The following is a 14,698-nucleotide window of genomic DNA, read 5'->3' on the forward strand; positions in this document are numbered from 1 at the left end:
GGGTTGTGAATGCACAATGAAAAGATTGAGTCGGTGAGTTTTTGAGAAATTTCTCCTAAACTAAGGGAGATAGCGAATTTTTACTGAAAATTTTGGGGGAGGGGGGGGGTTGTGAATGCACAATGAAAGGATTGAGTCGGTGAGTTTTTCAGAAATATCTCCTAAACTAAGAGAAATAGCGAATTTTTACTGAAAATTGGGGGGGGGGGGGGGGGGGGGGGCAGGGGGGCCTCTAGTCAAGGCGCGTGCGCCTGGGCCAGTTGTCCCGTAATACTCGTGTTTCGAACCCTAATTGTTGTACATGGTGTAATCAAGAGATTCCGACTCCGTAAGAAGACAAAAATCGTGATAAGTGAGGAGGCAGTGGAGTTGGTCGAAATACCACTATTCTTTCGCTGATACAAATTGGCGTGCGAGTATGGCACACGCGGTAAACAAAGTAATTGCAGTTTTCGTTTTCTCGGTTAAGAGGGACACGGTCGTCGACGATGGAACAATGGGAAATGGGCGGGAGGGGGAGGGAGGTTGTAATAAAGAATAAAGAAACCGGATAGATAAATATCTGAGTGCAAACGAGTGTCCTGGTGCAATGGGTTAGGTTTAGGCGAGGTTATCTTTGGGGGAGGGCGTCAGAGTTGAAGGCATCACGTGGCGAGAGAATATAAGGGTCATTAGGGTCAGGACTTTATGCGTCGGCCAATTTTAGGACTCAACGGCTCAATTTTTTTCTGAAAAGATGGCGATTAGAACAAAATTTTGAAAAAAGAAAAATTGAAAATATCGATAATTGAGGGAGTTATGATTTTTTGAAAACGACGGTTTTTGTCGAAAAATTTTTTTTTACAAATTGGCTTCAATATTTCTGCGAGGTTTCAGGGTATCATATAGCTGTTTGGCTCACTTAAAGAAAATGAAAAACCCTTCGAAATGAGATGTCATACATAGCATTATCTTTAGTTCCACGGGATTTATACGAGAAAACGTTTTTCTTCAATCGTTAATTACTGAGAACCTAATTTTTTTTAATTTGAAATTTCCACCAAAAATTGTCAATAAAATGAAAGGAATTTCGGTGCCAATTAGAGTTTGTCTTTCGCCGTAGTCCGGCGCTTATAATTTTTCTTAGTGGGACAAGTACTGAAAATGATTTCGAGTCATGGGATATTGGAAATCAGTCCCATGACTCAAAATCATTATTAATAATCATGGAGATGAACAATAAAATAAATTGTCAATACTTGTCTCAATGAAAAAATGAATAAATCATATCGGAGCAGTTCCGGCAGCGCAAATTTTGAATAATTACTCATAAAGAATTGGTGTTGCAAAATATAAATCCCATAGTGCTCTCCGATAAGCTGCTTCCCCTCATAGGTTAGAAGCCATTCACAATCAGCTATCAGCAGCCATCTCTCGGCCAATCTTATCTACCGCTGATGCGAAAAATAACGCAGGTTAGGCACCCATGACAAGACCTCGTCGTTTTCCTGCGCTTTCCCTTTTTTTTCCGGCCGCGCAGGCGCGTGTGTGGATTATTATTAATAGTTTCCGGTCGGTTCGCCTCCTTTCAGAGAGGCCTCTTCCCGCGCTCCAACAGTCCCCGATGTTCATAGACGCGTACTACGCTGAAGGTGGCCACTATTAAGAGTGAAGGTGGAATTACAATATTAGATGGAAAGAATGAGCGCGACTGTCGCCCATCGAGAGGCCGATGATCGCAATGGGGTATAATGACAAGGTGGAGACGCATGTGGGACATTCGGCATGAGATCACAATCGGCCGATTTTTCCGCGCAATGTCTGGCGCTGGTCTGTCTTGCGGAGCCACCAGGACTGCGATGCCATGACGCTTGTCGCCTCACAACTTAAACTCCGATGACACAATCGTGAAAAAACGAGTGCCACCATTATGTACAACTAACTTGTACCCGAGTTAAGTAGTTGGATTATGCAATTTGTGACGGGGGGAAAAAAATATAAATGGCAGTGCGCGAGAGAGGCTTTAACCTCGTGCCCGAGTTTTCGGTCGCGTTTCGCTGCCAAATTTAATGAGCTATCGAAGTGAAATCGTCGGCGATCTGCTATTTGATGAGAATCAATTCATTTTTGTTTGCGTTATTCTTGCAAATTTAAGGTTTTCATTATTTGTGGAGGATTTTTTTATGAGGAATCAATCAGTTTCACGAATTTTTCCATGTATATAGACTTTAATAAGCGCTAATCGTTGACACTAATTGGAATTAAATTTTTCACACAGATTCGAAAAAATTGCTATTTTTCTAAAAATCGGTTTTTTCATAATTACTGAAAGAATCATCAGTAATAACAATGAAATCGATTGATGATAGTACTGTGACATGAACAAAATAGGAGAAGAGAATAGTGAAATAAGAATTAAAAAAAAAGAACCCATTCTAATTTATAAAAAAATGGAATTGTCCACTTGTTTTTTTGGGCTTATTCATTCATCTCGTAATAATCTTATTGAATAATCCTTGATTTAAAGTCGTAAGGTCCATTTTATTGAAACCAACAACAGCAGGAAATGGTATATTTCGTAACGAGTGCTAAAAAACATTTTTTCACGAGTTACGAACAATATTTTTCATCACAATGTGGCGGAAATTGGACTTTTAGGCACGCCGATCGTGCCGAAAAATTCACTTTTCATCACAGCGTGATGAAAATGATATTCTTATGGTTATGTCATGGGTGAGGGGCACTCACCAGAGATGAAATCATAGCGCAAGAGGGGGGAATTGTTGAGGCACGGTGGCCTCTTCCGGCGCTTCGCACTTGCCCGCCACAATTGTTTCCGCCCTAGTTAACCATTGCGCAATCCGCGACATTGTTTTCATTTCGTTATTTTCATTTTCAGGCCCATCGTAGCATGTCACATCTCCCACTTTCGTTGAGGATGGAATTTGTGGGCCTTTTTGAGATTATGTGGAGCGCGAACAGTTATCTAGATGACTATTTCGGACTGGGGCAGATGATTTTTGAGATAATTTCGTGTTTTTATAATTTAATTGATCAGACAGATGAACAATAATGAAAATGAAATCGTCTTGTCACACCAATTATTTTTTCTTCTTGGCATAAAGTTTTTCGTATGAATATTTCGTTCAACAATTCTGCTGAAAATATTTCTCACATATATGGTGCATCATTAATCCTCATATTATCGGATAATTTATAAATCCCCGGGTTTTTAATTCCGATAATTAATATTGGAATTTGCGCCAGGGATGGTAAGTTTTATTGAGCCTGCAGTTGTATCCCCTCTCTCGCTCTCTCGGTTGGATTTTCTTTCAATTCAAATACAGCGAAGGGGTCACTATACACGCATGCCTAACCAAACGTTTAACCTCGGGTCGTGAAAGCGATTGCTCTGTGGCTTTTGCGACATCCAGTAAGGAAATACAGCCTTTGCGATAAAGCAAGCGGTCTCTGTTCAATTCTTTCATTTTATTTTTTTTTTTCATCGTATTTTGGTTTTCTGCTTCATGAATGCCATGCCTCACATTTTCAAAATAAATAACTTGGGGTTTTTTTGTTCTGTTACTGACCTTGCAGCCCTCGCACGTGAACGCACCAAAATGGAAACCTGCCGCTGGCTCTCCGCAGACTTTGCACTGTTGATTCATCTGTGGGTGAGAGAAAAGAAATTAGAGTCGGGAAATGACCGATGTTTGAGGATTAATGGGTTTTGGGCGCGTCTTAAGGGCGGCCTAATTTAGGACATGAGGCTTATACAAAGTATTGGTGAGTGACATTATATGAATTAAAATTTTAAGCATGTCGGGATGGGAGTTGTTGTTATGGCTTAAAAATTAAGCCGTCAAATTTAAGCCATTTACGTCATTTTCAATTATCTTCAGTTAAGACACAAAAAATGGATTAAAGTCGAGGGAATAAATTGTCTTGAGATTGGTGACCTAGTGACTTAATTTGAGACTCGTATCATGTCTTAAAAATTAAGACACGAAATTGATGACATTCACGGCGCGCTTCGATGTAAAGAAAAACAAGGTTTGAGAAATTGTCAAAATTAGGGGATTAATGGTTTGTGGGAGGGTCTTAAGGAAGGCTTGATTTAAGACGTGAGGCTTAAATGAAGTATTAGTGACTAAAATTGCATGAATTGAAATTGTACGTATATCGGAATGGGACTTGTTGACATGTCTTAAAATGGAAGCCATCAAATTGAAGCCATTAACATAATTTTTTATTATCGTTTAAGACATAAGAAATGAATTAAATTCGAGGGAATAAATTGTCTTAAGATGGATGACCAAGTGACTTAATTTAAGACTCGTATCATGTCTTAAAAATTAAGCCACAAAATTGATTGCATTCATAGCGCACCATAATATCAAGAAAAAATGAGAGTTGGATAATTATCAAAATTTGGGGAGTAATGATATTTTCGAAGGTCTTAAAGGTGGCTTAATTTAAGACGCGAAACGTCGAAAATGTTTCGATGTCAGAAATAGTATTACTTGAAGGTTAAATATGTCAAAATAAAATATTTTTTCATGTCTTAAAATTAAGCTACCAATCATCAAGACGTCCAACCCATTATCAAATATCAAATTTGTTGATTTAAGATGTAAAAAATGACTGGAATTCAAAAACGAGGATGTCTTCAAAGGGTCCTACATTAATATTCTCATTTTAAGCCATTCATCCCATTGTCAATCACCACAACCCAAGACAACGATAGATGCTTGAATCCCACGGACTAAATTGTCTTAAGAGTACAACCAAATCAACTGAATTTAAGACTCAACGCATGTCCTAAAATTAAACCGTGAAATTTAAGACATCCGTTTCTCCGCCCGATATAATTGTTGAAGACAATGGAAATGACTCGAATCCAAAAACATGAACGTCTTAAAACCGTCTTAATTTTAGACCTCATTTTTGCAGTGATGTTGGCCCCCAAGTTTAATTTGAAAATGTGACTCAAGGTTCCGACGAGTTAACCATTGTTTCACGCCTGAAAATGTTCACTGAGAGAAAAAATTATAGCTCTACCGAAAAACTATATGAACATCAGAAATATTTCTAGAAGAATTCGCACTAATGGCAGGAAAAAATACATAATAAAAATACTTTTGTCCACAAGTAAATTGATTCAACATGACAAAAGACCTCATCAGAGGAACATAATTTTCCGGCATAACTAAAGTTTTCTCTCCGTGTAAAATACAAAATTTAAAACACCAGGGTATGTGTCTTAATTTCATCTTGCCTCCCAAGATAAGAAAAAAATCACTTCCATTATCAACTGACGCCACTAAAAATGCCTGAAGTGCCCCGGGTAAATATTTTCCTCATAATGATTTTCTCGACGTTATGAATTATCTCCGGACTGGATGAACCCATCGAGGTATTTACCACATAGGTGGAACAATATGACCCACATATGAACTTTCATAGGTGACAGCCAATCGCTAAATGGGAAAGTAAATTCCCAACTAATGGAAGAGACATCGGGAATGTTTGATCAGGCAAATGTTGTGGGTACCGAGTATCGAACGACTGTTTCCTGACCTACACACGACACGCAGTAATTGACTCTGCTCATTCTCATTCAGTGACAGATATTTTTCCACCAGAGTGGAAATCTCTGGCAAATATCATGCGACTCTTCCTCATATTCACTTCCATTTTTATTCATTTTGCTGAAGGAGTCGAGTGAAATTGCCCGTGAAAACGCAAACATTGAGACAATTTCATCGATCACCGCAGGATCAGTTTTGTAACAGTCCCGGCTATTTTTGAGGTAGACAAGCGGATATTGAAGCTGTCGTGGAGTAATCACTGCGGTTTTCTAACAAGTGATCTCACTCGGCCGTTTCCATATCATTGATTCAACATCTTGAGAAATTACAGGCATTGTGGCCAAGTCGAGGAACTCTACTCCGTCAACTGTAGCGAGACGTTTTCGCCTGAGTCTAAAAAAAATGCGAGTAAAAAATTTTATAGTCAAATTTGTCAATTTTTCAAACATTCTCTTCTTACAAATAACATCAGCGAAATTAACTGTTTCTCAAAAATAAAAATCTTGTATATTTTTAAACCGTTCATCAATTAAAATTCAATTTTATGAAATTAATTTTCATATTTCCCAGAATAATGGGGCAAAATGGCTCATTTAAATTCCGTATGAAATTCCCCAGTCTGTCGAATGCAGCTGTAATAACAGTCAATTTAAGCTTCGATGGGCAATTCAAAAATTAATGCCCCCTATTAAAATAATTTTTTACAAACATTTAACATTTATCTCTGCGATATACGGAGAAAACGTTATTTAACTGATGGAAAAATTCCTCGACAAAACTTATTTGTATGGATGAAATTTTCTTAGCGACCCACACACGTGCTTCGTGTCTATTATCCTACCCGCACCCTGGTGGAATCGCAGGTGCGTATCCGGTGAATGTTTCTTTTTTTTTCGCTCTCTCTGTGTATTGGCAATGTCCTCATGGTGAATCGCAGGTGTTGGGCTTGCGCTCTTGGCAAGTGTCCCAAATGACGGTGAGGATAGAACGGCGCGTGGTGTTGACGTTGGGAGATAAACTAGATGAGGTAAATGACCTTGGGGATTACGGCGAAAAGTGGAGGCTTAAATTAAGACGTTTCGCTTGGGTTAAGATACCCGGAGGTGGCGTTTACGTCTTGTTATCGCGAGATTATCGCAATTTGTGAACGACTGGATGATCACAGGCTTTTTGATGACGGAAAAATCAATGTCTTAAATTCGGCTTAAATTTTAGGAAATGATAAAATTTTGTGTTTTGAGACGTGAAGAATTTTTTGACACTTGGAATTTCATTTTTTGCGATTTTCAATGCTTGGATGTTTTTTTTTCAGTTGATGGCTTAAATTAAGACTTTTGTATTGGGTTAAAATACTCGGAGACGGGGTTTACGTCTTCTTATCACGAAATTATCGCAATTTCTGAACGACTGGATGATCACAGGCTTTTTGATGACGGAAAAATCAATGTCTTAAATTCGGCTTAAATTTTAGGACATGATAAAATTTTGTGTTTTGAGACGTGAAGAATTTTTTGACACTTGGAATTTCATTTTTTGCGATTTTCAATGCTTGGATGGTTTTTTTCAGTTGATGGCTTAAATTAAGACTTTTGTGTTGGGTTAAAATACTCGGAGACGGGGTTTACGTCTTGTTATCACGAAATTATCGCAATTTCTGAATGACTGAATGATCACAGGGTTTTTATGTCGAAAAAGTCAATGTCTTAATTTCGGATTAAATGTTAAGACATGACAGATTTTGTGTTTTGAGACGTGAAGAAATTTTGTGTGACACTCAAAATTACATTCTTTGCGATTTTCACTGTTTGGATATTTTTTTCATCTGATGTCTTAAATTAAGACGCTTGTATTGGGTTAAGACACTCGCAGATGCGCTTTCCGTCTTGTTATCACGAGATTATCGCAATTTGTGAACGATTAAATGATCACAAGGTTTTTTATGTCGGAAAAATCAATGTCTTAAATTCGGCTCAAATTTTAAGACACGACAAAATTTCGTGTTTTGAGAAGTGAAGAATTTTTTAACACTTGAAATTTATTGCTTGCGATTTTCAATGCTTAAACATTCTTTCTGCGTTTAGTGTCTTAAATTAAGACGATTTTAAGCCGCAACTCCGTGTTCAAAGATTTTAAAACGTAAGTTTGTTTACAATAGCGTGATGGTGTCAATTGCCAAAAATGGATCATTGCAAAATATGCGGAAAATTGGGGTCAAATGGGACTCAAATGAAAGCTCTGATAGTCGACTAAAAAAGTCGAAAAGTATTTTGCTGGAGAGAAAATCGCCAAAGCACTTGGATATGCTTAAGACTCATCCTTGCACTTCAATGAGAATTCAAGGATGATGATGAGAGGGAGAACGATCTCTTTTTTCCCCATTTTATCTCAGACGAAATGGGTTCATACACACGGATCTTTCGACGAGCAGCTCGAGAGTGCCGACGATCGAGATCAAGAATCGCCAAGAGGCAAGAGGTTGCGCGATATAATACCGGAGCCGTGAGAATCATCGCAGCTCCCTGGCAACGAAATATTCAAGCTATTTTTAACTTTTTTCTTTCTCGTGCATCCCCCTGCGTTCTCCATGACTCCAGTATCATCGGGAATATCAACAGATCGATCCCTGATCGGTTATCGATTACGCGGAGGGAAAAAAGTCGAGGATTATGCAAATTCTTGTTGGTAATAATTACCCCTTCATATTTTATTTTATAACAAAATTCCGAAGTCTTAAATTTGCGATACTTATGGAGTTTCTTAAATATCGATTTAAGACCATCTTAAATATCTTAAATGCGCCTTAAATTAAGACGTGAAACTTAAAAATAACTGTTTCTCGAATCGAAATGTTTGATGGAGGCGATATTTTATGTCTTGAAATCATTGCGAGTTTTTTTCTTAAATTAAGACTTTTAAGACGTCGTAATTGAGACAACATTACGATTTTTTGCAATGCGTCAGTGCGAGAATATGGAGAGTGCCTGGAAATAATTCGAATATCGTGATTTAAGACACTCGGAACGTCTTAATTAAGACGATTTAACCACTTTTTAAAAAAATGCATCAATAATCTTGTGTGAAAAATATGAGAACCGTCTTAAAACACTTGGATATTAAAATTTTACATACTGAACACGTCTTAATTAAGACGACTTCACCGCTTTTTTTGGAATGCATCAATTGTGTTGCGTGGAACAATGAAAAATGTCTAGCAAGCACCCAAATATGATAATATTATAATATTACTTGATTATTTAATATTATAATATTATATTATATTTTATTTTTTAATATTATATATATTTTTTAGACGTTTCCAACGTCTTAATTTCACAGGCGTTGGGCTTAAAAAAAGTAATTTCTCGAAGCACGACAAAAAAACTCAGGTTAAGGCATATCTTTCTTGAGAATAATCACTCTTTCTCATTCTATTTTACAACAGAATCATAAGTTTAAAAAAATCGTGTCTTAACCGGTCTTAAAAATATTTACACTCAACGAAATATTTTGTCCTGCCTAAACAGTGAATCGCAATAATCGTAAAAAAATGGGCATTTTTCCCAACAAGACGCTAATTTTTTTTTCTCCTGCGCACATTATTACCTCAGGTTGTAAAAGTGAAAATTCTCTAGTGAACCCACGTGCCATTTTTAAACCTAAAAAAAATAGACGATATATTGCACCCCAACCGGCGGGAATTTCTCGTCGCGCTCGCACCCCGAGAAATACCAGAGGTGGGGGCGGTTTTACAATGGGACCTGAATTTTTGTCGGACTTTTTCGAGAGTGGAAAAAATCGTCTATTCAATTTTTCTACAAACTCAACCGTAATTCGTTTTTATGGCCAGGACTCATTTCGTTTAGGGTTCAGGTCACTTTTTTCTCCGATTTTTTGACCATTTTTTTAAGAGATGCAGGACAATTCCCCGGGGACAGCAAGACCCTCGTAGTCAACTCTACAAAAAATCCATTACCGCAATTATCTTATAAATTCTTTTTTGAAGTTCAAGCATTTTTTTATTATACTTTTCTGCCTTGGAAACTTGTCACCAAAATTAGGGGTCATTAAAGACCGGGAGAAGTGTCATTCAATAAAATCTAACCCATCCTGCCCCCGGAAAGATATTATTTTCTGTAAAAAAATAATTTTTCCGATATCTTCAAAACTGCCGGAGAAAAACTGAAAAAAATAGTCTATTCTTTTTTTCTACAAAACTCAACCGTAATTCGTTTTTATGGCCAGGACTCATTTCGTTTAGGGTTCAGGTCACTTTTTTCTCCGATTTTTTGACCATTTTTTTAAGAGATGCAGGACAATTCCCCGGGGACAGCAAGACCCTCGTAGTCAACTCTACAAAAAAATCCATTACCGCAATTATCTTATAAATTCTTTTTTGAAGTTCCAGCATTTTTTTTATTATACTCCTCCGCCTTGAAGACTTGTCACCAGAATTAGGGGTCATTAAAGACCGGGAGAAGTGTCATTCTATAGAACCCAACCCATTTTGCCCCAGGGAAAAAAATCATTTTCTCTAAAAAAATAATATTTCCAGTCGTTTCGAAACTACTGAGTCGAAATCGGTAGAAAAAATCGTCTCATAATGTCTTTTGTCGAGTTCAATGATTTTTCCATTATTTTCCTCTGACTGACAAATTTCTTACCAAAATAGAAATATCTATTATGGGGCCATTAAATACCCATCAATATCATTTAAAAGAACCCATCCCAATTTGCCCCAGGGAATGAACTTTTCTGTTCTACAAAATTGATTTCTTCAATATCATCCACACTACTAGATAAAGAATGCACTTAAACATTTTCGTTTGAAATTTCCGGTACACTTTTTAAAAATTTCCATCACACTTTAGTTCCACTGAAATTTTAGGAAATTTCGCCACTGAAAATTCCAAATTTTATGGAAAAATCAATGAGAACTATAAATTTCGGTTGAATTATTCCCTAAAAATTAATAAAAGAAGTAGAAGAATTCCGGTAAATAATTTTTGATTTTTCAAAAATTCAACTAGGAATTCTCATCTTAACATTGCGTAAGGATTTTCAAGTCCTTCGTTGAAGCGGGCAACCTTTTCTCAAGCAAGATTTCAGTTCTGCCGAAAATTTTGCCATTCCCATACTTTTTCCGATTCTTCATCTTTGAATGCATTTTTTCGGGAATTTCTTCAATGAATATTGTGGCCAATATTTTATTCAATTTCACACTCGACTGTCGGTCTAACCTTTAATGATCATGTGGCAACACTGCACATGTGTTCCATATAACCTCGTAAATTCGGTTCGAGTAGTCACTTGAGCGGACCGTTGCCAGACGTCAGGAACGCGCGGATTCAAACCACCCAATATGGCCGTCGTACCAATCAAGAAGCTTTTAATTTGATTAACAAAGTCGTATACGGTTATGTGTACGAGAAAACGCTTTAAGACTATGAACTATTGGATTGAAAGTGGGAGTACACAGCTCTTACGAACGCAATGTGTTACATTTCATTTTTTCAAAAATCCTTTTCTCGAAAAAATGTTCGGAAACTGAGGTTGATATTGCGCCTAAAAAATCCTCTTGGCCTATTCTATAACCTCTGAAGGGTATTTTCGCCAGGAAAAATGGCCTGAACTACTCGGATATCCTTAAAATTTTTCAGGTTCATTCAATTGCCGATGAAATAAAAAATCCCATGATTTCCCTTGAACGTCTCTAAAATATCAATTCTTATCTAGCAGTAAGGAGAAAACTTAACTTATCGAATTCTTTCAATGTCATCGATAATTTTCCTAGTATCGGGTAATTTATTTTCATTCTACAGTCGCTGAAAATTATCTCCTCCGATAATGGTCCCTGATAATTCTCGCCTTGTTGATCATCCCATATCACTTAATTACCCATCAGCGTAACGTTCCCCCGGAACAATCGGCCGCATTGTTAATTACATCTATCCCAAGTGGGTTCTTCCCCGTGCGGTCATCGTCACGATCTGGTTACGTTGGTCAGATGGCAGTTTCCGTTCTGACGAAATTTTTCGACGTTTCGTGACGCACTAGTAATCGACCACCTCTTCCCCTCAACAAATACAACGATACATCGGTACACACGGGTATTATTGCGATATTACCGTGTTATGTTGACATTTTGTTTATTGTTCTCATTGTTCATTTCCTACGTCGGCTGCATTTCGTTACGGTATATATTCCATTATACCTTTCACTCGATATTTGATTCTATTTGCAATCCAGAATCGCGTGATCGCGGAGGGATTTATTGGAGATGCTCGGGCTGCGTCTTGTTTGGGAAAAAATCGGGGGATTATTATCTCGTCGGTGTGAGATGTTGGGGCTTAAAGGGGGCTTAATTTGAGATATTGGGGGGAGGGGGTGAGGATGAATGTTTCAAAGGGTCTTAAATACGGCATTTTTAAAGGGTGAAAACGTTTTGAAATTGTGACGATATTCCTGGATGTCTTAAGATTTAAGACCGTGGATTTAAGACAGTGCAATGTCTTAAATTTGGGTATATTAATGTATTCAGAATTTAGTGAACATGTCTTGTAGGGTCTTGAATACAATATTTTTCACGGGTGAAAATATCTTTGGAGGTCTTAAAATTTAAGCTCGGCGATTTAAGACACTCAAGTGTCTTAAATTCGGGTACATTAATATGTTAAGACTTAATAAGTTCGTTAATTTGAGATCTTAGTGCTTATATTGCACTTCGAAAATTGGTGTCTTAAAGTGTCTTAATTTAAGACTTGAGGCTTAAAAAAGAATTATTTCCCAAAACAAGACATTTGATAGGGGGATATTTTTTTGTTTCTGAATCATTCCGGAGTATTGTAGCTTAAATTAAGACATTTTTAAGACGGCTTAATTAAGACGAGTTCATGATTTTTTTCAGAATTCAACAATTATTTCCAGCGGGAATGTAGAAAATGTTTCCACTCTGCAACATGTTTCGGTACACGAATGTCTTAAAAACGAAGCCGGAAGTGTCTTATTTTAATACATCAGGCATAAAATGATTTCTTTCCGTGAAATTTGTAATTTTTTATTTAAAAATCAAGATTTTAGCCGTGTGAAATATTTTTTGCTGTCTTAAATCATTGCAAAATCATCGAATCAAATTAAGACATTTTTAAGACATTCATGATTGCGGAGCCACCCTCATTCTCTGTAATCATAACAATCTCAGCCCACGTTCTGTAGTAAAACAAAAAAAAATCATCCCTCAGCTGATTAATCCCCAATTTTAAGACGTCTTAATTAAGACGCTCTCCCGAAATTTTGTAGCACTGCATTAACTGAAAACCCGGCGAATTCTCCGATTTCAGACCCTGAACTCGTCTTAAAAGCCGAAAATTTCCCAACAGCACTCACGACTCCGTAATCCGTACCGTCGGCGGATTACGGAGTCCTAAAAACCGTAAACAATCATAAATTAAGACCATCCAATATCGAAGGTGAATTGATTTTCTCCGTCTTAAATTAAGACACTTGTCTTCCCTTCTAACACGATTCTCCAAAAAAGTCTTAAAAAGGGGGCAAAAGGAGGGCTTTTCTCCCTCCGACAGCAACTGCCCCTCGGACTCCCTTAAGGATATCCAAGTACTTTAGCTATTTTTTCTCCAGTGAAAAGCTCTTCTACTTTCATAGCCGCGCATCAGAGCTTCCATTAAAATCCCATTTGACCCTATAAATTTTCGGGCATTTTACAATGATTTTATTATTTTATTACTATTTAAACATTTTAAAAATCTGAAAAAAATAGAAAGTTCACTTTTGTAAGAAGATTGATGCAATAATTAAACAGTTGCAATTTTTGAAAATTCCGAGCATTTTATATAAACAATTTATAAGCAATCAATTTTCCACCATAAAAATCATTTGTCCAGAATCGTCACAAATTTGGTCATATTCAGAATTTAACCAGAAATCGATTTCACGCCCAAAACAATAAAATTTCCGAAAGTTTAAACAATTTCAATTATTTATTTATAAGCACTGAATGTTTAAAAAAATCATAATTCTGTGCAAAATGTAATTTGAATGACGGTGAATATTCCTGATTTATTTCAAATTTTTCTCACGCAATTTAATTGACAAATTTGATGATTGAAAATGATTGATTCTACAGTGTCGTCTGCACCAAACTGTAGAAGACACTTTGATATCCTTAATCGGTCCCCGCAGTTAAATTAATCACCCCGCCGGCCCTCGCATCGTCACCTCTGCGACTCCTCTTAATAATTAACATCACTGAACGAACGTAATCAACTAACCTTCTTTCAATTCCTCGTACCTCAGTACCGGACAATCCAACAGAATTCAAAGAAACTCATAAAAAAACCTCGCCTCCAAAAAAAATCGTATAGTTCATAGTTCACAAGGGGTATCACTTCGTTCACTGATTGTCAGACTGTCACAAAATCACCAATTCACTGAAACCATCCACCTCTCCAGGATAATTGTCGCAACTGTCCACCCGTGGATTAAAAAAAAACGTAAACAAAAAAAAAACAAAGTGTTGATGCGACGATGACCGACGGGTGAATGACTCCGTAGTAGAGGGTACTCGTAGATTTTCGAATCGCCTCGAGTTGTTGTTCCCCCCTCCCCCCACCCCCGGGCCTTATGCCTGTCACCTCTTGTTCTGTGCCTTCACCCCACCTCTGGCGATAGCCCGAGAGGACAAGGATTAAGAGAAAAAACTCGCGAGGTGATGCCCCCCCCCAACAGCACGTCCGGGCATACGATACCGATTTTTTTCTCAAATTCACTATTTAGCACTTGGAAAAAAAAAGTGCGTTCGCTGGGCTGTGCTGAGGAGAGTACCTCCGGGGGCCTTATGAATACCACTGTGTGTTGGATGGGAACGGTGAAGCGTGCTGGGTCCATCCTGCGGCACAGGTGGGCCCACGGGTGGCGGTGGGAGAGGGGGGGAGCCGCGTTTATGCCTGGGATAACTGGGGTGGGACGCGCCACAGACGCCTCACGTGGGACGCACTCGAGGGGAGGGGCCTTCCCTTTCCTTACCCTCGGTCGGACGTTTTTTTGAGGTTTTTTTTCACCACAGGACAGCGCAGAACGGAAAAGAAGAGATTTATCCCCACCTTTTTAGGCGG

The 14,698-nt window shown here is 37.8% G+C and overlaps 1 protein-coding gene across 1 annotated transcript in view; it reads right to left on the bottom strand.

Moving 5' to 3' along the window:
- The window catches only part of LOC107036747 (knirps-related protein), a 15,893-nt gene extending 1,789 nt beyond the window's left edge, over positions 1-14,104 (bottom strand). Inside the window, exons 1-2 of the mRNA XM_015254891.1 lie at positions 13,856-14,104; positions 3,570-3,647 (exon numbers count right to left, since the gene is read on the bottom strand). Coding sequence (XP_015110377.1) covers positions 3,570-3,647 — 78 coding nt within the window. The 5' untranslated portion in view covers positions 13,856-14,104. The remainder of the gene's footprint in view (positions 1-3,569; positions 3,648-13,855) is intronic.
- Between the last annotated feature and the right edge of the window lie 594 nt (positions 14,105-14,698).

Source organism: Diachasma alloeum, unplaced genomic scaffold (genome assembly GCF_001412515.2).
Source record: "Diachasma alloeum isolate Michigan unplaced genomic scaffold, Dall2.0 Dall_scaffold_00211, whole genome shotgun sequence".
Classification (NCBI taxonomy): Eukaryota; Metazoa; Arthropoda; class Insecta; order Hymenoptera; family Braconidae; genus Diachasma; species Diachasma alloeum.